Source organism: Engraulis encrasicolus, chromosome 1, assembly GCF_034702125.1.
Source record: "Engraulis encrasicolus isolate BLACKSEA-1 chromosome 1, IST_EnEncr_1.0, whole genome shotgun sequence".
In the NCBI taxonomy this organism is placed as follows: domain Eukaryota; kingdom Metazoa; phylum Chordata; class Actinopteri; order Clupeiformes; family Engraulidae; genus Engraulis; species Engraulis encrasicolus.
In genome coordinates, this window is record NC_085857.1 from 36,704,152 (window position 1) to 36,729,151 (window position 25,000).

The window sequence follows — 25,000 nt, forward strand, 5'->3', positions numbered from 1 at the left end:
GAGAGAGAGAGAGAGAGAGAGAGAGAGAGAGAGAGAGAGAGATAGGTAGAGATAGAGAGAGTGAGATAGATCTAGAGAGAGAGAGAGGGAGGGAGGGAGAGAGGGAGAGAGAGAGAGAGAGAGAGAGAGAGAGAGAGAGAGAGAGAGAGAGAGCACTAGCTAGCTGGTGGGAGAGAGAGGGAGAGAGGTTTTTTTTGCAGGTCTCGAAAGTGACAAACTTAAAACATCTAACAACTTTTTTTTGTTGTTGTTGAACTTTTGAAACTGGATCCCGGTGGCCAGTGAGCCCCCATAGACAGGTGCATCAGCGCATTCTGCCATTTTGCCCCCCAAACTCGCACTTTTCAAAATCCAATCTCACACATACTGTCTGAGAAGCTAACACGATTCCTTACTCGTTGCCAGACTGAGGGCCCCCCACGGGGTTCTTGAAGGGACCCAATTAGTCCGACACAAGTAGCCCAATTTGGGTTTGTTATGATTTGACCTTTAGCTGTAGGTAATTGAGGCGTGCCGCCGAAACGCCCTGGATTTTTTAATTCTCGTCTGACAGTGGGGGACTGCACTGCACTGCACTGAACTTGCACTCCGTGACCGAGCAGCGAGGAAGAGAAGGGTTATTCTCACAAGTGGCTGTCATGCTGTTTCGGGAAAGGTGGCAGAGAACAGAGGGAAATGATCTAAAAAGGGGGAGGGTTGGGGGAGAAGAGAGAAAGGAGCAATAGTTAATGCCTTTTTAGACAATGACACATTGCACAGACTTGTGCTTGAATCACATTATAACACATTTATGTAATAAAAAATCGTACCACCATCATGTGACACACTCAGTTGGTGGCAGAGCGGCCTTAGTTATTCTCAGAGGTGGTTGATGATGTGCTGTTTGGGGGGAGAAACGAAGTAAGAAGGTGGCAGAAAACAGGGCGAAAGGGGAAAAAAAGATCTGAAATGAGGAGTGGGTGGGAGAAAAGAAGGGATGGAAGGATGGGGGAAAAAAGAAGCGAAAACAGTTGGAATATATATGGAGTTGTGTTTCCGAGGCTGTATGCGTGTCGTGCTGTCGGGGGAGAGATATGGAGGGTGAGGGTTGGCAGAGCACAAGAGGAAAAGGGGAAAAGATCTGAAATGAGGAGAGGGTGGGGGGAAAGAAGAAAGAAGGGAGAGAGATGGAATGATGGAATATGAAGAAGAAGCGAAAACAGTTTTGGACGTTTGTGTCTGTATGTTTGTTTTGTTGTTTAGGTAGATATATTGAGGGATATGGAGGCTGAGGGTTGTCAGAGAATGGGAGAAAAGATCTGAAATGGGGATGGAGGGAGGAAGAGTGGAGGGGAACGATGGAAAAAGAGGTGAAAACAGTTAGAATACATGGACTTGCGCGTTTCCGAGTCCGCACTGTATGCGTCACGGTGCATACCGCAATCCCGGACGTCCACTTAACGTCCACTGAACGTGTCCGGTATCAGTCCGAAACGGTTAGAATACATGTAAACTGATCATGCCTTGCACACAGGAGCGCGGTGTAAGCGCGGTGCATGTCCGGCCTGACCGGACATGTCTGCGATGCTCCTTGAAAATAGAACTCGAGTCTATTTTCCTGCGCGGACGTCCGTGTTCAATGAGCGGGCTCCATTGAAAATGAATGGCTGCTGCCCGCGGATAGAACGTGGACGCTGACTGTGCAGTGTGCAAGGCAGCCCGCGAACCTCTCGGACTCGCGATGCTCCCGGACACGTTAAGCGAACGCGAATATCTCTGTTTGTATGTACCGTCATGCTGTTTGGGGTGAGAGAACAGGGGAAAAGGGGAAAAGATCTGAAATGGGGACGGAGTGGGTCTGTATTTGTGTGTATGGGCGTGCGATTGTATGGAACAAATATTATGCGGTAGGAATACAGATACAGTACTTTGTGAATCCCGAAGGAAATTATGGTGTCCAGCAGGACATGCATACATCACATAAACACATAAACATGCATTCAAGGATTTTATTGTCCTGATGTAAGAGGGTGCACGTGTGAGTGCGTGCGTGAGTGCGTGCGTGCGTGCGTGCGTGCGTGCGTGCGTGCGTGTGCAACCTCTTCAGAGGCCACTTGTTGCTTGTTTACTGGCTTCTCCGATGAGGCACTCAGGACTGTGTGTGTGTGTGTGTGTGTGTGTGTGTGTGTGTGTTTGAGTGGATTTTGTGTGTGTGTCTGTGTGCCTGTGTGCCTGTAAGTGTGTGTCTTTAGAGGCCTCTTGTTGCTCCATGGAGCCTCCCAGCACTGAGCCTCTGCCTCCAATTACCTCAAGCCAGTCACACTCACAGACACACTCACAGACACACTCACAGACACACACACACACACACACACACACACACACACACACACACACACACACACACACACACACACACACACACACACACACACACACACACACACACTCACACTGACACACACAAACACACACACACACACACACTGACACACACGCACGCACGCACGCACCTCGCACGCACGCACATACGCACACACACACAGCGTCCCCCACAAGAGAGCCACACAGAGGGGTTTTAGACCCAAGCAGTCCGCAGAGCACACATCATGACACGCCAATGAGCTCCCGAAGGAGAATGCTGGTGTGTGTGTGTGCACGTGCGTGTGTATGTGTGTGAGAGCACACTTTCCATTTTTCTGCTCTCATATGAAATATGTGTCCAGTCAATAAAGAATTGCTGTACACGGTGCAGTTTTTGCACGTAATGTGCAATATAACTTAAATTACATTAATGCATATAATTTTATTTGCTCGGTATGTATGTGCATCTTTGCCGGGTGTTTGGTAAAGTCGTGTTTTCAGCATTATTATGCTCTTTAGGGGGCGAGGAGCAAAAATGTCTATATATGCATCCCCTCGCTAAATAATGAAGGAGGTGCTTCAATAGACAACGATGTAATGTGATTTTCCAGGGAAGTATCATGCTGGCGGATTTCATCATTAACCGGAAATATTACCACGGCCCCCTTTTTACTTGTGTGTGTGCGTGCGTGTGAATGCATGTGTGCACACACTCACTGACGTGTGTGTGTGTGTGTGTGTGTGTGTGTGTGTGTGTGTGTGTGTGTGTGTGTGTGTGTGTGTGTGTGTGTGTGCGTGCGTGCGTGCGTGCGTGCGTGCGTGCGTGCGTGCGTGCGTGCGTGCGTGCGTGCGCGCGCGTGTGTGTGTGTGCGTGCGTCCGTGTGTGAATATTTGCTCTCATACATTGTGTTTTTGACTTTGAGGATATTTAACAGTTCATGTTTATATTGCAGCCTCTTAGTGTTTGTTTTTGTGTGTGTGTGTTTGTGTGTGTGTGTGTTGATGTGCGTGTGATTTTTTTTGTTCTTTTTGCCTAGCTATGGCAGGTGGTGTGTGTGCATTTCTACTTCGCCAAGTGTGTGTGTGTGGGTGGGTGTTTGTGTGTGTTGAGCATGTATTGCTGCCATTGCGTGACTCAGCATCACACACCACACACACACACACACACACACACACACACACACACACACACACACACACACACACACACACACACACACACACACACACACACACACACACACACACACACACACACACACTGCTGCTGCTGCTGCCAGGGTCTGATTTATGTTGGCGGCAGCTTCGTACTCCGCCCTTCTCTCCTCTCTCTCTCTCCTCTCTTCTCATCTCATCCCCTCTCATCTCACACTTTTAAACACAGAAAGCATTTTAGCACTTCGCATCAGCTCGCTCGCTCGCGTCTCTGAGAAGAGTGCGGTGAGTCATGTGAACGCCACACGGCTCAGCTGCTCCATCCTTCCGGAACATGTGTGCAACTGTGCAACCTTCCGTGGTGCGGTGTGGGGGTGGGGAATGGTTTGGGGGATGTTGAGAAAGGATGTCCGTTCGTCAAGGTGGTGTGAGGTTAGCCGGTATCGCATGAGAGACACACGACTAGCATTCATTGGAGATGTTTTGCAGATTAAGGGTGTCCCCCAGCACTTTATTGCTAAGGCGGTCACCTTGAGAAAAAACATTTACCACCTTGACTAGACCCCTGAAAAGACAAAGATTTCAGGTTGTTAGTGTAATTTCTAAAGGTGCTCAGCCCAAAAAAAACAATACACTTATAATTCCCCTCCACCTTGACTAACAAATATTCTGTGGGAAACACTGAGATTCATAAGAAATATGATTAAAACCCTAAAGGTATAGCCTACATTTATGGTGAAGCAACAAAAATCACAAAATCGTTATCTTTGCAGAGGACTTGTTGTTAAAGTGGGCAACTCTGCAATAAAGGGAAAACACTGTAGTGTGGCCTATGTTTGCAGTCACATCCACAAGTTAAAAGTCGTGCTGTACGGCGCTGCCATGGCCTAACGGTAGGGCACTGGGTTACTTCGCCGGCGGCGACCGGGGTTCGATTCCGGCCTGGGTCATTTGCAGATCCTTCCCTGTCTCTCTCTCCCCACTCATTTCCTGTCTCTCCTCCACTGTCCTGTCAAAAATAAAAGGCAAATATCCATATTCGTGCAAATAGGGTCTGGGTCGAAACTTCTCAAACAGATTCCCCATTACTTCTGTTCTTTAACTGAAAGACTTATGTTTTTTGTCTTTAAGACAAGTTTTAGGCATTTATTTTCAGTTTTGGCTTTTGTGATCTATTTTTCCGTCACCCTGAAATCCTGTCTGTACTCTGATTTGCAGTGTCAAATTGCCAGGGGTGTAAATTACAGCTTCCATGACGATACAATTCGTATCAATTTCTAAAGGCAACGATTCGATTATTTTCGATACTTAACAATGCCCCGTGATACGATACGATTTGATTCGATCGTTGGTCGTAGGATCGATGCATGGATACATATCAATTACTATTTTCACCCCTACAAATTGCCAGTCTTAGCCTCCCAACATTACTGAAGTGTGACTATCATTTTATTCAAGGACGTTCCTTTGAGTGTTTTTGTCTGTCACTTTATTAAATTAAGCCAGTAGCAAATTCTCCCAGAGTGTTTATTTTCTTCAATTACAGTTATTGTTGCTGCAATTTTAAGACTATTACCGGTAGCCCAATTATAGCTGAGCCACACGGCTATGTTTTCTGCTATTTTATTCACCACATAATAACCAAGGAATATTTTGGTTTTATTAATTCAGTTTTATAATGCTATTTAATTTAGCCGTAGCATGCTAACCTTTTATTACCAGCCTGTCGTAATACGGTATCTAAATGTTTTCCTCATAACTTAGCATGTGGACTGTTGTATTCCACTTGTGTTTTTTTCTATTGTATGTCACACTGCAAATACTCCCACACACTGTAGAAAGTCAACAACAAAGGCTGCTGTTACACATTTAATTGTGTTATTACATAGTAGTTACATCATGTTTGTAGCATGACAAACACAGATGCCTTTGTTTCAAGCCATGGCTTGTGCAGAGTACTATAGTGGTACCCTGCCTTGTCCTGTCCATGTACGGTATCTTAGCGCTTCAGGCTGCAGCAGTGGAGTGGTGGGGTGGGGGCAGAGAGGAAAGAAGAAGAGAGGGGAAAGTTCTATTGGCCTGTATTGTTACCTCACCGACGCCGTCCGCCATTTTGATTTTGGTAGTCAAGGACGCGTCGCCAACGGTTCATTCATTCAGCATCAGTCAAAAACATGGCTAACACCGATCACAATTACGCAAAGGACCCAAATGCCCCAAATACACCAAAATATATAGGCACACAATGTGCTGCTGTAGGGTGTTACAAGTCCACAGGAAGGAACAAGGAGGTGGCATTTCATTCATTTCCCAAAGAAAAAAAAAGGTATAGTTTCGTTTTGATAGCCTAAGCCTGATGTGCAGATGTCAGATGGGCACAATGATATTTGAGCAACATGATGAGAACATTGTGTGTCAAAAGACATAACTTTGTGTGCTTAACTTCTAATGCGAGCACAACATTTAATTTTCTAGGCCTACCGAGTACCTTTTTTTCACTTCTGATTTAGAAATGCATACTGTCGATGATCTGCAAGGAAGGCTGTTTTCAATGTCCAGCACCTCCCACCACAGTTTTAGCATAGCATACGTCACCTAGAAACTATTATTTTGCTCGTATATAATACGCCAACGACGTGCCACATCAAGTGCTATATTAACTAATTGTCTTACCTTAAAAGGATGTGTTGGGTAGGCAGATGATGCCACCGTTATGTCGCCGTAAAACAAAGTTGGATAGCCTGCTAGCGCAACAACCCACTGCATGATGAATCGAGGCGCTGAAATGATCTGACAACTGTGCAGTGGGCTTTGTTTATTCGTGTTATGATGATGCCCACATATGCATCTAACATTTTCCTTTCAAAATTTAACTCAATTAACTTTAAAATCGCCAGACTAAACATATCCACGGCAAAGTATCCAGTCCTTGTCCTATTGAAGTGGAGAAACTCACATAGACTTTCCTCTGACGGAAACTCAATTTCAACAAAAAAGCCAGACCCCTATAATTTGTGTTGTATCTCCCCCTAGTGGCAAAATAGAAAACATGAACCAGCGCAAATGTTAACCAAGGATATCTGTGATATTAAAACACACTACTGTTATTTTCTGCAGGTGTGCAGAATGGATTAATAACATCAGGCGGGAGGACCTATGTGGTTTTACAGACCGATGAAATGAAGCATAGGAAAGTATGCAGTGACCATTTCGCCATTTCACAATTTGTGAACCCATTGGACAGGTAGAGACATTGCCATTTCATATTCTGAAAATGACACTTGATACTCTATAAGTTTTCAACATACTGTAAACCCAGATGTTTAGCCTGATTACTTGTGGTAATGTTGCAAATTCAAAACACACATATTCACAAAAAATAATTTAAAATGTTGGGTTGCTTTACAAAAAAAATACAACTAATTACATATTTAGAGAGCCACACATTGAGTGCTCCTCCTCTACCATTGCTGGCTTGAATCAAGCATAAGGCTTTTGCTCCTCACAAGCAGAGAGCGTCGTCAGGATCCGCAACAGGTTACACACACTGTATGACATGGAGAATCATGGCTTGTATTTATGTTCCTTCCAGGATGCTGCAGTCATTCACCGTCTAGCCATGCCCCCTGTTCACCAAAGGCCATTCCAGTCCACTAACAAGAGGCCATCCCCCTCAACCTTTAAGAACTTTGCCATGCACTCAACAATTTGTATATTGCTGCACTCTGTATTGTGCATGTATTTGTTCTTTCCAGGATGCTGCAGTCATTCACTGTCTAGCCATGCCCCCTGTTCACCAAAGGCCATTCCAGTCCACTAACAAGAGGCCATCCCCCTCAACCTTTAAGAACTTTGCCATGCACTCAACAATTTGTATATTGCTGCACTCTGTATTTTATATCACTGTGTATGCCTCCATCTTTTGGACTTTCATGGACTCATTCTGTTGCAACAGTTGAGATCCTTCCAGAACTGTAAGCTTATTTACATTGTCAGACCCCTTGCCTTTCATTGATGTTGACTGTGCATTGAACTATTGTCATTGTTTGATGACCTCTTTTATTTTTTAATTTCAACCCATATATGTTTGAAAAGTTCTAGACTTTTTCCATGGGATGTCTTCGTATTTGCGGAGTCACCTTATCCTGGTGTCATGTTTTCTGTTGATTGCCATTACCATCCTACATGTGTCTTCAAACCAAATCATATCTCAAATGTATTTATACATACTATATCTAGTTGACTCAAAGTGCTTTGGTGCCCTTGTCCTTGTGTTTGTCCTCACATTTGCCTGGAGTTCACATAATATTGTAAATCCTCCTGGATTTCACTTGTGCTTTAGCATCTTTATTACCTCCTTCGATTTACACTTACCCCCCCCCCCCCCCCCCCCCCCAATTCAGTAAAGACAAAATAAATTTGAGTCTTTCCCAGTCTTCATCGCAGTCTGTTCATCTGAGTGGCAAAGCCTTTGTTCATTGTACAAAAAAGTCAATATATGTTCATTTGTGCAACACTAAAGTTTTGATTACACCTTCAACATTTTTTACTCAGACAATTCATAACTGGGCTTACAGTGTGTTTGTAGAAATATAAACATTACAATACTTTGCATTCTGCAGGAAATCTGGCCTACTGCCAATGGCCGTACCCTGGCTAGTAGACTGTCCCAACCCCCCTAAATCTCAAGACACAGTTCGTCCACCACCCCGAAAACGGGTCGCACTTGAAATTGAGACAACAGACTCAGAGATCCTGGATAGTAAGTGATTTAATGGCAAATGGTGGTAACAGATACATTCTGAGTGTTGAACACTGCATAGGTAGTAGTCTGTGCATAAGTCTGTTGTTACAGTTGTCACATTTCTTTTTAGGCACTGATGTACTGGCCAGTGTCAGCAATGACAACACAGTGGAAAAACTGAAAAGAAAAATTGGCTGCTACAAATCAAAGCTGTCAAGGCTAAAGAAAAAGACACCATCTATCAGCAAACAAACATTAAAGAGGGAAATTTCCAAAGTATTGCCAAAACAAGCCGCACAATTTGTCAACGAGCAAATTGATAATGCCAAAAAAAAACCAAGGGCCATTCGGTGGAGCAACTTCATGAAAAGTTGGGCGTTACAGGTTAAGGGTACAGGGCCAAAAGCCTACCGAACCATGAGGAGAATTTTCAAGCTCCCTACAGCCAGGACCCTTTCAAATATCTTGCAGAGAGTAGACATCGGGCCGGGATGGCATGAACCTGTGCTGTATGCACTTAAACATCAAGTGCAGCATATGGAAGAGCGAGATAGGCACGTTGCCATCACATTTGATGAAATTACATTGAAATGTAGCCTAAATTATAACATCTCGAAAGATGAAGTAGAAGGGTATGACGAAGGGGGAAGACCAGCCAACCATGCAGGGGTTTTCATGATCCGTAGTCTAACTGGGAAATGGAAACAACCCATAGGGTACTTCTTGTCATCTGGGACCATGAAGCATGGGGTCTTAAAAACCAAAATCATGGAGGCGGTGGAAAAGGTGCTTGACACTGGCTTCACTCCCATGGTGCTGGTAATGGACCAAGGCAGCAACAACCTGGCAGCCTGTAGAAACCTGGGTATAACAGAAGAAAAACCGTACTTCTTTGTCAAAAGCCAGAAGATTCATTTTTTATTCGACCCCCCCCATTTAATGAAAAACATCAGAAACAATTTGCGAAAATATGGATTTTACATAGGGGACAAATTGGCAGAATGGGGAGACATCACTGAAATGTTTAAAATTGATTCACAAAGACAACACCGAATGGCACCCAAGTTAACCCAACGGCATCTGTCCCTCACTGCCTTTTCAACAATGAGTGTGCCTCTCGCCACTCAGGTAAGCCACAAGTGAAAACTGTCATGCAGGCGTATAACATTCAATTTACAATCTTTATCTATGGTCCTGAAAATGGGATTTTTTTTATTTTTTTATTACAGGTTCTTAGTCATTCTGTTGCGGCTGCACTGCTCACCATGGCAGACATGGGGAAGCTAAGAGAGGGGGCAAAAACGACGGCAGATTTTGTAGCCCACTTTAACCAGATGTTTGACTGCTTTAACAGTAGCACATTGTCCAGCAGCACACCACAAAAGGATGCCTTCAGAGAGACACATATTGATTTTATCAATGAGAGTATTAACTGGCTGGCATCTGTCAGATGTGCCAGTGGCAACAGCTTGAATTGCCTAAATGGTTGGAGGCATAACCTAAGAGCAATCAAGGAAATCTGGGCTGAATTGAAAGGTAGCAGCAATAAGGCATAATTATTCAAATTGAGCTTTGCTAATGCTAATGAGCTTTGTCCACCACTGCATGTTTTCTGCTGTTGGCCAATGTACTGTTTGTCATTTGCATTCACAGAGAAAGGATTTCAGTTTCTATTTACGAGGCACCTCAACCAGGACTGCCTGGAACACTTCTTTGGGGTGATCAGAGCGAAGGGCGGGCACAGGGACAATCCAGACCCTCAGCAATTCCGATTAGACTACAGGCAGGCCGTGCTAGACTATCTAATGACATTTGGGAGAAATACAAATTGCGAACCGGAGGAAATACACCTATTGCTGCAATTGTCCCATTTGTTTGAGGTAGACGAAACACCCTTTCAAAAACAAAAGTGTCACACATGATTAGTATACTGTAAGTCTGTAATCTTTTGCAATGATTTTGTAGAGCTGCACTGAGTCATCGCAGATGGCAACTCCCCATCCATGCACCGCACTGACCATGCCTCACGAGGTACACGAAACACCCTTTCAAAAACAAAAGTGTCACACATGATTAGTATACTGTAAGTCTGTAATCATTTGCAATGATTTTGTAGAGCTGCACTGAGTCATCGCAGATGGCAACTCCCCATCCATGCACCGCACTGACCATGCCTCACGTACAGTCTACTGATGAGGAACCCACATTCCCTGGACTGGACAACACAGAGTTCATGAAGGGGCTGGACGTCATTGAGGGCAATGTGTCAGTGTACCTTGCTGGCTATGTGGCCTTCAGAGCCTCTGCCAAATTTGATTGCAAGAGTTGTGTTACGCTGTGGGAGGCAAACGAGGAGGACAGAGATACACTCAAGGAGAAATACACCTTTTTCAGATATAAGCAGTTCAGGGATGGGTTATTCCCACCAAGTGTTGTATTACAGCGTACAACAGAGCAAATTGAACACATTTTTAGATGCCAATACCCCCACATTTCTAAAGGGAAACATGTCCTGGCACTCTTAAAATCTGCAGTATATCAGAGTGTGAATTTGGATGCTGTTATATGTTCCGCCAGCTGTCTGTCCTGCAAAGAGTTCCTTGTTAATACATACTTATTGATGAGGATAAAATTTCAACTGAAGGTGGGCAATCAGAACGCCAAAGCCATGAAAACAAAGAAATCAAGAAAATTAATGAAATTGACATCGGAATTTTTGCCCCCCCCCCCCCCCCCACCCACACACACACACACACCTTTTTTACATGATTGGTATTGATTCCAGCCCCTGATCACAGTCAGGAACAATAATGTGGCCCCCAGATTTAAAAAAAAGTTTGGGGACCCCTGGCCTACAGTAGCTTCAGGTTGCAATGAACGACGGGCTGTGCATACTGCTGAAGACACCCAGGTGGAGCAGTGCATGTTATCTTGCTCCGACAACTAATTTTTTAATTATTTTTTTTTTACAAGGAATGTGTAATCTATATAAACAATGCTAATTAAATAAACATAGCCATCATCAAGTTTATCTCTTCAGCATGCTTTTGACTCTTGATCATTTCACCTCAGTAGAGCTGATTTCAAATGAATGTATGAGTCCCCCTCTCAGCTGGAGATGATGTGCTGCGGGTTGTTCAGCCAGGGTGCCAGGGTAGTGCGTGAGGTGCATGTTCTGCTGTCCCAGGAATCTTGTACAGGTGGCTCTTCACACTAAATCTGCCATATGTGGTGAGGAGTGACACAAAAAAGAAAAAAATATGCATTATTGTGTTAAGCTTACATGCAATGTTGACTGAGTTGCTAAAAAACTGCCAAACTTAAGGTATTCTCTGAGTTGCAGAAAAAGTAATGCATTGCTGTAATTAATGCGTTGCTGGTTATGGTTTATCATTTCCTGCCACTGACTTGAATTAAGTATTAGTAATGTATCATTGTTTCCTGCTCGTGCGTGAAAATGCCTTAATCAATGTATAGTAGACATTCAAAACATTTGACTCCCAAGTCAGGTAAAAAACACGTTTCGCCTCACATGCGTTGGCTCCCAAAAAGTTAACTGACATCGGTCATGAAAACACCTAGAAGTACTCTAGGGGCCTACAACAGTCAAATGATATCATGCACATTTCCTGTTCACGTCAGGGTGAACATTAGGAGTGAAAATGGAAGTTTGGAATAAAAACCGGAACAACACAGCAGCAGAACTAACGTTGGTTTAGTGTACTTAGGCACGTATCCTTTTTCTGAAGAACTAGCACTTCTAGAAATTACACATGCCCATCGGACAAAATGTTCGCTGGCTGATGAAAATTTATGAAACTGGCCGGGAGACTAAGGCTAAAATTCCAAACAACGACTGGGAGGAGATGTGTTAACTTCCATTTTATACTTACGAATAAAATAGTTATACTCAACATAGGCCTAATAATTTAACATCATAGACACTTAGCTGTCCATGGAGATATGCTAACGTTAACGGCCGACACACATCACCCACTGTCCAGAAAGATCCATGAATACAACCATAATATTAAATCCATTTGATGACGAATATAAAGATAATGACGAACTTACTGCTAAGTGGATAGTTACTTGTCATATTTATGCAATACAAAAACATTAAGCCACTTGCCTTTTCAGGAAGAGTCAGCGTTGCGTCTAGAAGTTCCCAAAAAGGAACTTTTTTGTAGAGTTGCCGTTTCCAGTCATCACGGGTTTTTTTTTTTAATAAAACGTAGAAATCAACTATTAATCCCGTATCAAATGAATACAATGCGAAATAAGTGAATTTGATGAAAATGTGGTCGACAGAGAAAACAACACACGGTTTCATTCCTCACTCATGTATGAGTCTGAACATTGTGTTATTTACATGGAACGTCCATATCTAACAAAATCAAAATGGCGGCGCGGTGACGCCATAGAGGCAGCTGTTTCCGCTCTCTTCTTCTTTCCTCTCTGGTGGGGGCATGCCATGGCTCTTTACTTGGCGTCTCCCTAGTGTGTGAGCATCTGAGCAGCCAAGGATCTAAGGGGCTGGTGCAGCCTTGTGCTCTGGTCGTCAGGAGAGTCAGCAGCAGGGTGTTGTAGAGAGAGAGAGGGTGGTGGCAGGGGGCTGAGGAGTTGGAGAGAGAGACAGGGGTGATGGAGGATGAGGGAGAGAGAGAGAGAGAGAGAGAGAGAGAGAGAGAGAGAGAGAGAGAGAGAGAGAGAGAGAGAGAGAGAGAGAGAGAGAGAGAGAGAGAGAGAGAGAGAGAGACAGAGAGACAGAGAGAGAGAGACAGAGAGAGACAGAGAGAGAGAGACAGAGCGAGAGAGACAGAGAGAGAGAGAGAGAGAGAGAGAGAGAGAGAGAGAGAGACATTGAGGTTTTGTGGGGAGATAGAAATAGATATGTGTGTGAGAGAGAAAGACAAAAAAGAGAGGGAAATAGAGAGAGAGAGAGAGAGCGAGAGAGAGAGCGAGAGAGAGAGCGAGAGAGAGAGAGAGAGAGAGAGAGAGACAGAGACAGAGACAGAGACAGAGAGACAGATACATCAGGGTTGTGTGATGAGAGATAGATAGATGGATATGAGAGAGAAAGAGAGAGCGAGAGCATAGCAGTTGCGTGGTGTACAGAGAAGAGGAGACTCTGCAGATTGAGAGTGTTGCATTATTAAGTAGATTCATCCTCTCCTCCTCTCCTCTCCTCTCCTCTCCTCTCCTCTCCTCTCCTCTCCTCTCCTCTCCTCTCCTCTCCTCTCTGCGTAGTGTACCCTCCAGTGCTCACCTCTTTATGGTTCGAGTGCACACCGCCGGCCCCGAGCGCCCACTTCTTGCAATCTTACTGCCTGGGAAGCCGACTGGGCGGGACAAACAGGTCTCGTGTCCCCAGGCCCAGAGAGAGAGGGGGTCCAGAATCGGATCCTCATTACATTGTAATTGATTGGGTTTGGGGCCCTTTTTCATGTCTTTGTCCCAGGCACAGCCAAAGCGGTCAGCTCCCCTGTCTACTGCCAAGGGCGGACGCTAGCTATTCTGAAGCTTTTGATGACGGTGCAACAGGGCTGCTTGTACCTCTTTACGACAAACTTTTTTTCCTTCAGCTGATGTCCCCTCTGTCGCTCTTCTTCTGAACTTTCTTATTACTTTATTTAAACTACTTTTCTGTTGTTCCATCTTAGTTCCCTCTTAGGAAACTGGCATCATGGTCTCTGTTGCTCTACATCTCTTCGTCTCTTACTTTTGCGCTCTCTCTGTCTGTCTGTCTGTCTGTCTGTCTGTCTGTCTGTCTCTCTCTCTCTCTCTCTCTCTCTCTCTCTCTCTCTCTCTCTCTCTCTCTCTCTCTCTGCATTTATCTGTCTCTATCTATCTATCTATCTATCTATCTATCTATCTATCTATCTATCTATCTATCTATCTATCTATCTATCTATCTATCTATCTATCTATCTATCTATCTATCTATCTCTTGACTTTGTCTATCTCTTGATTGTCCATCTCCTTCCAGTCTGAATGTTCTTTTTCACTCTCACTCTCTCCCTTTCCTCAATCCCATCTGGTGTGCGTGCGTGTGTGTGCGCGAGTGCGCCTCAGTGACTTGCTCTGTCTAATTTGGTAGTTAACTTTCCTCCTACACAGCATCTTGTATTAGACTGCTATTGTCCCTTGTTTGGCTCTCTCCTCCTCTCCTCTCCTCTCCTCTCCTCCCCTCTCCGTTCCTCTCCTCTCCTCTCCTCTCCTCTCCTCTCCTCACTCTCTGGCTGTTAACCTGTCCTCTTCTCTTCTCTTCTCTTCTCTTCTCTGCTCTTCTCTTCTCTTCTCTTCTCTTCTCTTCTCTTCTCTTCTCTTCTCTTCTCTTCTCTTCTCTTCTCTTCTCTTCTCTTCTCTTCTCTTCTCTTCTCTTCTCTTCTCTTCTCTCCCTCTCCCTCTCCCTCTCCCTCTCCTCTCCTCTCTCTCTGGCTGTTTACCTGTCCTGTCCTCGGGGTCCTTGTTCTGAATTATCTCTATCTCTCTCTTCCTCCCTCTCTCCTTCTCTTCCTCCCTCCTTCCATCTGTTACATGTCGTGCTCTTTTGTTTCCATGCTTTGTCTTCCTAAAAAAACACGTTTATCTAACTTTCCCTCTCTGTCGCCTCCCTCATTTTTCCCCCCTCTCTTAACCTCCCTTTTTCTCTCAATCGTCACGACTCCCCAACATACCCACCCATGACATCATGACAACACAACATGGACCAAAACACGAGTGAACAGAACCTTACAGTATGGCAGCTGCCAAGTGACCAAAAGTGCATTATTTGTAACTAGCAAGATTGATCTAATAAATGACTGTGTATTCTCTTGCCATTTCCCTTCCTCCATGTCTTTGTTATTTCTCTCCATCCCTCTCCTCTCTCTCATCACACCTTTGCTCTCTCTCTCTCTCTCTCTCTCTCTCTCTCTCTCTCTCTCTCTCTCTCTCTCTCTCTCTCTCTCTCTCTCTCTCTCTCTCTCTCTCTCTCTCTCTCTCTTTCTCCCTCCACCCCCCCTTTCTCCCCCCTCTTTCTCCTTCTCTCTCTCTGTCTCTCTCTATCGCCACCCCCCCTCATGAGGATGATAGGGTTGTATTGAGGGAGTTGCTCTTTGTCTTTTGTTTTTTTTCCTGCTTGGTAACAATGGTGTGCTGACAGTTCTCTAATAATTTGACATTTGGTCCCTATCCCCCTCCCTCCCTCAAGGTGGCGGCCATCAACCCTAACCACCCCCTGGCCCAGATGCCTCTGCCGCCCTCCATGAAGAACTGCATCCAGCTGGCGGCGTGCGAGGCCACCGAGCTGCTGCCCATGAACCCTGACCTGCCCGCCGACCTCTTCACCTCCTGCCTCACCACGCCCATCAAGATCGCCCTGCGATGGTGAGTAGTCACCAATTGGATTTGGTTCGCCAGGGTCCATTCACCCTACCTATCATATACAGCAGGGATGCGCAACTGGAGGCCTGGGGGCCACATGCCCCCGAAGGGGAAGGCAGTGTGATGGAGTGACCATCACTAGGGTTGTGGGTGTGTTCTGACTAACATGCCAACGAGCCTGGCTCTTTGGTGTAGCGGTCAGGGCCCCGGTTTACTACCCCAGAAGGTCTGGGTTCGAGTCCCAGCTGGGCAACTCTACTCCCCTTCGCTACATTAACATTGCTGAAAATTGTCCCTTGGGTGTTTTTGAGAGGTCATCTAGTGTAATAGTGATAAGCTCCGTGGGAATAAGACCCTCTGATGGTGGCGATGAAAAAATGTGGCCCTCCTTATCATGAAAGTTGCCCACCTCTGATGCATAGTAACATCTGTGAATGGAGCGCACTGTAGATGAGCCTCTGTCTGCAAACTTGTTGTGCCAGTGAAGCTACTACAATTTTGCATTCTGAGGTCATTGAGTTGATGTTAAGTAAAAAAATAAAAATATATTGCTAGTTATATAGAGCATGTTTAGCACAAAAAAAGAAGTTCCCAAGTGGTCCATGATAAGGACGAATAAAATATTGATGTACAACAACTGCAATGCAATGTACAAAAAAAAAGTACCAACAACAAAATGCACAAAAAGCAAAAACGACAATAGTAACAACAATTCACATGACATGAATAAAGAAACACAAACACGCTGCAAAGGCAGAGGCTGTATCCGCACTGACTCTCATAACAAAGCCATCAAGTGTGCCACGGAGACGCTGTAAAAATGGAGATTTGGATGTCGGAGCAAAACACCCTACGCTGCTGTGGGGCGAGAGCAGGTGCTAAATTATTTTGAATGTGATCCTTGTGAGAGAGAGAGAGGGATATACTCTGCAATCCTGAACAAACAACGATTTTGTGAAATCAAATGCTGTATCGGTTATAGACCACTGCTGAAGATATCTCATCCACAGAGACCCCAACACATTGCGACTGTTTCATGTTTAAAGTGCATGTCACACGGTTGTGCCTTTTATCCAAAATAATTTATTGCCGTTCTTGGCTTTGCTTCAAGAACACTAGACAGGACATTCAAATGTGGTATACAGTAAAAAAAAAAGAAAAGAAAGAAAAAAGTGTGCTTTCAATGCTCCCTTAAACACTGTTCATTCTGGACTATTCTAGTACCGCCAAACTGTATCCACACCAATATCCACATATTTGTTGCCATATTTATTTATTTTTCTACTGTAAAAGATATAGGACCTTTTCGCGTGACCTTTTTATGTGTATGCATGTTGTGTTACCCATCAATATTTGATGTTTTCATTCTTCAGGCCATAAACATGCAACGTATGTGCCTGGTTTGAAATCTTTTTTTTTCCACGCACAGGGATAAAATATGCAGACTTCATTAACATGTGTCCCCATACTCTCACTCCCCTCTTTACACACAACACACACACACACATACACACACACACACACACACACACACACACACACACACACACACATACACACACACACACACACACACACACACACACACACACACACACACACACACACACACACACACACACACACACACACACACACACACACACACACAGACACACACAGACACACACAGACACACACAGACACACACAGACACACACAGACACAGACACACACACACACACACACACACACACACACACACACACACACACAGACACACACACACACACAGACACACACACACACACACACACACACACACACACACACACACACTTGTGTCAACAGCATTACATGATTCAACTGCATGCGTCCCATGCAGTGTAAGGCCATTATACATGTATCCCTGGTTACATGAGCGTGAAAAGGCATTTCCATAATGTACAGACGCATGAGCATGACCCACTTACATGACGAATTCCACCATGCAAACAAAAATGTAGTCATTCTTCTCAGAAAAAGAGTGGTGCAACAACAAGTGAAAAGTTATTACGCTAATGTACTTTAGCATCTCTGTCACTACACCAGGAAAAGAGACTTGAGCATATTGTGGCACGGAAACAAAAAACACAACTTCTCGCGATAGAGTGTAGCAACAAAAAGTGAATATTATTACTACGCAAGTGCACTTATGCCTCTTTTCCACCTCCGGTTTTCTGGTAGGCCTACAGCTCGACACAGCACGACTTTGTACTTCACGATTAAGCTTTGTCTTGCCTATCCGAGAAGCAAAAAAAATGTAGGCCTACCAGAAAAATGGCAGTGGAAAAGAGGCATAAGTGCGTAATAATATTAACTTTTTGTTGCTACACTCTTTCGCGAGAAAAGACATTAGTGTGTTTGTTGCTACGGGAGAAGAGACCTGAGGTATCGTGTGGTGTGACGGGGTGTGTTGAGGTGAGTTGAGATGAGGTTCTTGGTGCCGGTAGCGACTTTCCGGTTCTCTCTCTCTCTCTCTCCCGAACTCGGTCTCTTTCTTCAATTATCATTCATTCCTCTCTCTCTCTCTCTCTCTCTCTCTCTCTCTCTCTCTCTCTCTCTCTCTCTCTCTCTCTTGCACGTGAATCAAAACTGATTTCATCACCCCACTTTTGCCTTCCATCAGCCCCCTTCAGTCATGTAGGCAGCAGTTGCCTGCAATCAGACATCTTTCCACCAGAACAGCGGGATTATCCTTCAGCTTTGGTTGTAAACGTTTCTCTGTTGGTGTGTGTGTGTGTGTGTGTGTGTCTGTCTGTCTGTCTGTCTGTCTGTCTGTCTGTGTCTGTGTCTGTGTGTGTGTGTGTGTGTGTGTGTGTGTGTGTGTGTGTGTGTGTGTGTGTGTGTGTGTGTGTGTGTGTGTGTGTGTGTGTGTGTGTGTGTGTGTGTGTGTGTGTGTGTGTGTGTGTGTGTGTGTATGTGTGTGTGTGTGTGTGTGAGATGTATTGTTAACTACTCCTTGGTGGTGCTCTTGTATTCAAGTAATGTCAAATTCATATATTCATTTTTTTTTAAAAATATATATTTTTAGGGGCACTTTTTTGCCTTTATTTTATAGGATAGTGAAGGTTATGACAGGAAGGGAGTGGGGAGAGAAAGATGGGGGAAGGGACGGCAAAGGACCCGGAACCGAACCCGGATCGGCCGCATAGCAAACAAGTGCCCTACCATTTGCGATATGGTAGGGAAATACACCACCTAATCCGCCTTCTTGCTCCTCAAAGAGTTACAGAGACTCTGATCCATGCTTTCACCACCTCCTGTCTGGACTACTGTAACGGTGTCCTTTATGGTCTTCCAACCAAAGCACTGGACAGAACTCGGCTGCCAGGGTCCTCATACGTGCAAAGAGGTGGCAACACATTACCCCCACGCTCAAGCAGCTTCGCCAGCTCCCAGTGAAGTCACGAATCACCTACAAAATCGCACTGCTCACATATAAATCTCTCCATCTTCCCTCTGAAATCATCCAGCATTACTGATAATCAAGCTCTCTGAGGTCCTCTGGCAAAGTACCAGCTTGTCATTCCCCGATCCAGTCTGTGTATCTTTAATGACAGAGCCTTCTGTTTTGCTGTCCCACCCTTTTGAACAGTCGTCATTTCCATATCCACCAAGCCCCCACATTGCCTACGATCAAAAAGCACCTCACATCACATATTCTCTGACGCCTATGGTCCTTAACCGCTCGGGGCCCAAACTTACTCTAGAATCGCCTCTATGTGTGGAGAATATGAGGAAAGGGATTGTGGCATCCGAGTGTAGGTTGTCCATCACTGAAAGTCCATATATGCAGTATGGCATGAGAGATTGTTAAGTAGGCCACAGATAATTATTCGATATTTTTTCCTGCATACTTTTGCAAAAAAAAGAAGCAGCAGCAACTCTGAAGTCTCGAAGTAGAGCATAGGTTCTGTAGAGGTTATGCCGTCAGCAGATGCAAATGTTGAACAGCAGGCTAAATTTGTTATGTGATGAAATTGACCATCCCGAAAAAAAATAAAATAAAAAAATAAAATGGAAATAAAGAAGGGGGGAGGTGGATGAGTTAGTGTTCTGAATATTTAAACAGTGTTCATTTCCCCCAATTAAAACGAATCATACAGCTTCCTAGAAATAGTTTGCTACCCTATGCCTGGGAAGAAAAAGAGGGGTCCTCATGGATTGGTCTGAAGAATATTAATGTAGAATACTTTGTGTGTGTGTGTGCGTGCGTGCGTGTGTGCATGCATTTCTGTGTGCGTGTGTGTGTGCACGTGCGGATGCATGCATGCATGTGCGTATGTCCGTGTGTGTGAGTTTTACTTGACCAAGGACTCTGCATACACAGCCATCCAGACTGTCATCTGAGATATATGCCACACATCCCGCCGAATGAGATTCATGCACGCCGAGAGATTACGCTTTGAGCCCCCTCATCAATCCAGATTCTGGAGTCTGTTTAATATGCCTTTCCCCTCCGCTCCGCCACATCTTCTTTTTCACATTGTCCGTCCACTCTACTTCCGACATAGCCCACCTCTCTTTTATAGTCGCTTCTATTTCATCTTTTTTCACGTTTTTTTTTCCCGTTTTTACGATCATTTGCTGTTTTCCCGTCTTTTCCCTCCATGTCTGTGTATGTGCTTTTTTACTACTATATTCCGTCCTCTACTCTTCCAATTTCCTCCCTCTCTCTATTCCTCTCTTCTATATTCTCTCCATAGTCATTCTTTTTCACCACCTATACTTTCATTACTGGTGGCGAATGACGAACATGTGTCCTCTCATGGTGTTATTTTTTTAGGGTTTTTTTTGCATGTAGGTTAGGCCCATGGAGGTCAGTCCGTATCAAAGCAGAGGAAAGCAAAGCGAGCGCAAAGATGGAGATAATTGGAGGCAGGCTAAACAACAGATTATTCATCTCTCTCTCTCTCTCTCTCTCTCTCTCTCTCTCTCTCTCTCTCTCTCTCTCTCTCTCTCTCTCTCGCTCTCTTGCTCTCTCTCTCTCTCTTGCTCTCTGTCTCTCTCTCTCTCTCTCTTGCTCTCTGTCTCTCTCTCTCTCTCTCTCTTTCTCTCTCTCTCTCTCGCTCGCTCGCTCGCTCGCTTACTCTCTCTCTCTCTCTTTCTCTCGCTCGCTTACTCTCTCTCTCTCTCTCTCTCTCTCTCTCTCTCTCTCTCTCTCTCTCTCTCTCTCTCTCTCTCTCTCTCCCACTCAACTCAACTCACGCTCTGTTTGGCCCAGCAGGGCCTCCATATCCGGAGCAGAACCGCATGTGCTTGACAGGCTAAGGCCGGAGCTGCTTACATGCAAAAAAAGGGAGAAACACTTGTCCCGCCCTCAGCAGCCCTGTAACCAGGCTCGAGTGCTCACTTCACCTTTTGCTTGTGAGCACGCTCTCTCTCTCTGCCTATCCACTTCAACCATGTAGCCCTTATTCAATTTGCACTGTACATTCGGGTGTTCAATCGAGGCCTTTTTCAGGTCAAGGGGTGGCTTGATTATACTTATTGCAACACGAAAAAAAATGTTGGATAGTGGGATTGATGAGCTTGATAATGGCGAGAGAGAGAGAGAGAGAGAGAGAGAGAGAGAGAGAGAGAGAGAGAGAGAGAGAGAGAGACAGAGAGAGAGAGAGAGAGAGAGACAGAGACAGAGACAGAGACAGAGACAGAGACAGACAGAGAGAGACAGAGAGAGAGAGAGAGAGAGAGAGAGAGAGAGAGAGAGAGAGAGACAGAGAAGGCTGTTGAAAGTGCACATATATTCCAAATGGAGTACAGAGACAGCTGGGGTGGACAAGTGGTGTGGAGTGGATGACGAAGAGGAGATGGAGGAGGAGGGAAAGGAGGAGGACGAAGAGTCACGAGTCACTCCTAAGAGAAGGTCACAGTACGAGCCCCCTCCTGCTTCAAGCCTTGTTCTGCCAAATTGCTACACATTCCTGACTTTCAGCTTCATTCAGTCTCACCCCTAGAAAGTCTAGAAAGTCAGACAGTATTGAGATGCGATTTATTGAAACTTGATTGGGGAACGGCTTTTGTGGAGCCAGGTGCTGGTGAAGTGTAGACTAAAGCCTCTTCATCCGCAACTTCAACTGGCAAGTCTGAAAAGGCGAGGTTTTATTCACAGACCTGTCTGTTCAAAGCAATGTCAAGGTTGCCGGGAAGAATTTAATAAACGAAAAGCAATAAAGCTGCGTTTGAATGGTCTAAAAAGTATTGCCGCCTTGAGAATGTGAAGAATTTTCCGTCCAACAAAGTTGCCAGTAGTTTCCCATGGTAGTTCTTCCTCTTTCTCAAGGTGTGCAGTGGTGGGGGATAGCCACCAATAATGGTGCTTCTAAACGATCTTTGACATTCTTATGAAGCCTGTTGTGCTGTAGGAGCCATTTATTTCCCCACGTTCCATACGCATAATTATTATTACCTCCGCCAAGGAGGTTACAGGTATGTTTTCAGTCGCGTGGATTTGTCTGGTTGTCTGGTTGTTTGTTTGTCAGTCAGCAGGATAACTCAAAAAGTTACGCACAGATTTGGATTAAATTTTGTAGAGTTGTTGGAAATGACTAAATGAACAAGTGATTCAATTTTAGTGGTGATCTGGATCCTAAACCGGATCCAGGGTTTTTTTTAAGAGCGAATTTTGACATTCCAGTTTATAACGCCACAAAAACAAGGCAGACTTGGGAAAAAGATTAGGGTGTAACAGTCAAATGCTCTATCAAACAGCTTCCTTGGTGGAGTTTTGCACTCTCTGAGTGCATTTATAGTTGTTCACTTGTTTTTTGTCACATGCACGCGAGAAATAATGTCCTTCTGTCCATCAAAAAAATGCTTTTGCATGATCATTGCTAAGGGGTGCTTATGCATGCACATTTGTTTTTAAATCACGTGCATATGACAGTCCGACAGTACAACAGTCACGTGCAGTCTGACAGATACAGTTTTTTTCTTTTTGGAGGGCTTGCACGTGACTATTGTAGGGGCATCAACAGTGATTCAGGTAAACAGGCTCCTCGTTCTTCTTTTCATTTTGTACAGAGGGTCTGAGCTCAGTTCCACTGCCAATCAGCAAACAAAAGGGAGTCTTTGTGAGTGGGGATGAGGTTTTTTTTTTCTCAATTTGAGTTGTTGTGCGTAAGCAGTGTTATATGGTTGATGACACCACACACTAAGAACAAACTGAGCATTGTTGATACAGCATCACTGAGGATCAATGAATATCTACTAGGAACACTGATCTGTGTCCATTAGAAATGTAATTTTTAGAGATCTTATATGTGCTAGCAAAGTCTGACTAGTTGTTGTTTTACACTCTACATCACAACGTGAAAAGAATGAGTTACGCCCCCTCAACACATTTCCAAGAGTTGCAAAACTCCTTCTGAGAAAAGGGATTTTTTTTTGATAGAAGTCATCTAGGCTTTGCTTTTTCCCCCCTCCAATGTGTATAGCCCACTTCCCTGTCGTATTTCCATTATACGTTGAGACCGCTGAAAGCTTTATGTGCGCTCTATATCAGGTTGCCGGTGTGGAAAACAAGTCATTCTTTTCAGGCGAATGTGCATTTCAGTGCTGTTTTGAAGGCTTTTGACAGCTTCGAGTATTTATGTTCAGTGAACCATACAGTGCTGTTAAAAATTGTTGGGTAGGCTTTGCTCTCTCGTCTACACCACACACAGCCTGCAGTGATGGCGCTACACTAGCTTTCGTTTAAGCTGACACGAGCAAAACAGCCTAAGTGTCCGCTGTCTGGGCGAGAAAAATATGAAGACAAACCCCCCCCCCACCGCCACCCCCATTTTTTTTTATTTTTTTTTGCAAGACCACCAAAGTGCAAGGCAGAGATATGAATCATTGTTGGTTTCTATGTCTTAACAGAAGCGTGGCGACACGCCAAATGCTGTAGGTAATATAGAAAAGCACTGCTCTATGCTCTCCTCTCCTTTTTTTCTTCTCTCCCCCCTCTCTCTCTCTCTTCATCTCCATCTGCTCTCTTTCTCCTCCTTCCTTCCCTCCCTCGTTCCTCTCATATCAGTTTTGTTGTGCCTCTTCTCTGCCACACTCCTCCTGTTGCGGAGCAAGAAGGGGTGGGGTTGCTCCATTCCTTCCTCCCCGTCCCATCCTTCCCTCTGTGTTCTTCATCATTACATCCGTGTGAGTGTATGCGTGCGTGTGTTTATGTGCGTTCCATCCGCTTTTAAACCTGAATAAAACATGCTGCTTTGCAAGATGAGGAGGGGATGCGTTTGGCACAGGCAGGCAGGCAGGCAGGCAGGCGGAGCAGGAAAAAGGGAACAAGAGAGGGAGATGGAAGTGCTACAAAAAGAGAAAGAGGCAGAGCAGAGTGAGGCAGAAGGACGAGTGTGTGTGTCTGTATGTGTCTGTGTGTGCGTGTGCGTGTGTGTGTGTGTGTGTGTGTGTGTGTGTGTGTGTGTGTGTGTGTGTGTGTGTGTGTGTGTGTGTGTGTGTGTGTGTGTGTGTGTCTGTGTGTGTGTGTGTGTGTGTGTGTGTGCGCGCGCACGTCCGTGCATGCGTGTGTGTGTGTGTGTGTGTGCGCGCGCGCGCTTGTGCTTGTGTATGTGTGTGTGTGTGTGTGTGCATGCGTGCGTACATGCGTGCGTTTGTGCTTGTGTATGTGTGTGCGCTCTTGCTTGTGTGTGTGAGTGTGAGCGAGGAGGGGGAGAGAACAAGTGCAGTGTGTCTGCTGGAGCAGAAAATCGTTGGGGATGGAGCTCGTGTCTTAGAGGGATTTCCCCAGCGCAGGGAGCCAGAGGGTGGGAAAGGTGCTTCCTGCTGAGGGGGAGAAGCAGGGGGTGGGTGGGTGGGTGACGGGCGATGGGGGGCTGGGATATGGGAGGCTCCAGGCGATCAGCACTCGCGTGGGTGGGTGTGCTTTTGCTGTGCCATGCTGCTTGCCTTGCATGCACAGCACGACAAGCTTCTTTTCTCGTCAACGTCAGAGCCATGAAAGCCCGAGATAGATTTGGGGGATTTCTGAAGGGGTTTGGGTGTGATGTGATGTGGGAATAGGTAAAGAGGAGGAGGAGGTAAGGGAGGAGGAGGGAAGGGAAGGGAAGGGAAGGGAAGGGAAGGGAAGGGAAGGGAAGGGAAGGGAAGGGAAGGGAAGGAAAGGGAAGGGAAGGGGAGGGGAGGGAAGGGAAGGGAAGGGAAGGGAAGGGAAGGGAAGGGAAGGGGTTTCCTCCCATACACGCCATCAGAACACTGCATGGTTGGCTTTCCCATGAAACTCGCCCCCACACAACACACCATCAGGTGATGCCAATGGGGGGATTTCTGAAGGGGTTTGGGTGTGATGTGGGAATAGTTAAAGAGGAGGAGGAGGAAGAGGAGGAGGAGGGGAGGGGAGGAGAGGCAGGAGAGGGG

The 25,000-nt window shown here is 45.2% G+C and overlaps 1 protein-coding gene and 1 long non-coding RNA gene across 6 annotated transcripts in view; one reads left to right on the plus strand and one right to left on the minus strand.

The window, feature by feature from the left end:
- rptor (regulatory associated protein of MTOR, complex 1) overlaps positions 1 to 25,000 on the plus strand; it is a 361,851-nt gene that overhangs the window by 146,271 nt on the left and 190,580 nt on the right. For all 4 annotated transcript variants that reach the window (XM_063201318.1, XM_063201331.1, XM_063201308.1 and 1 more), the window contains exon 7: positions 15,438 to 15,613. In XM_063201318.1, the coding sequence (XP_063057388.1) occupies positions 15,438 to 15,613 (176 nt within the window). The remainder of the gene's footprint in view (positions 1 to 15,437; positions 15,614 to 25,000) is intronic.
- Positions 8,252 to 12,368, minus strand: LOC134451145 (uncharacterized). Of its 2 annotated transcripts, none has more exons than XR_010035203.1 (2): positions 11,310 to 12,368; positions 8,252 to 9,103 (listed from the first exon to the last, which is right to left on the minus strand). It is a non-coding gene; the product is annotated as an uncharacterized LOC134451145 (long non-coding RNA). The 2 variants fall into 2 exon arrangements; XR_010035204.1 differs by having other exon boundaries at positions 8,252 to 10,577.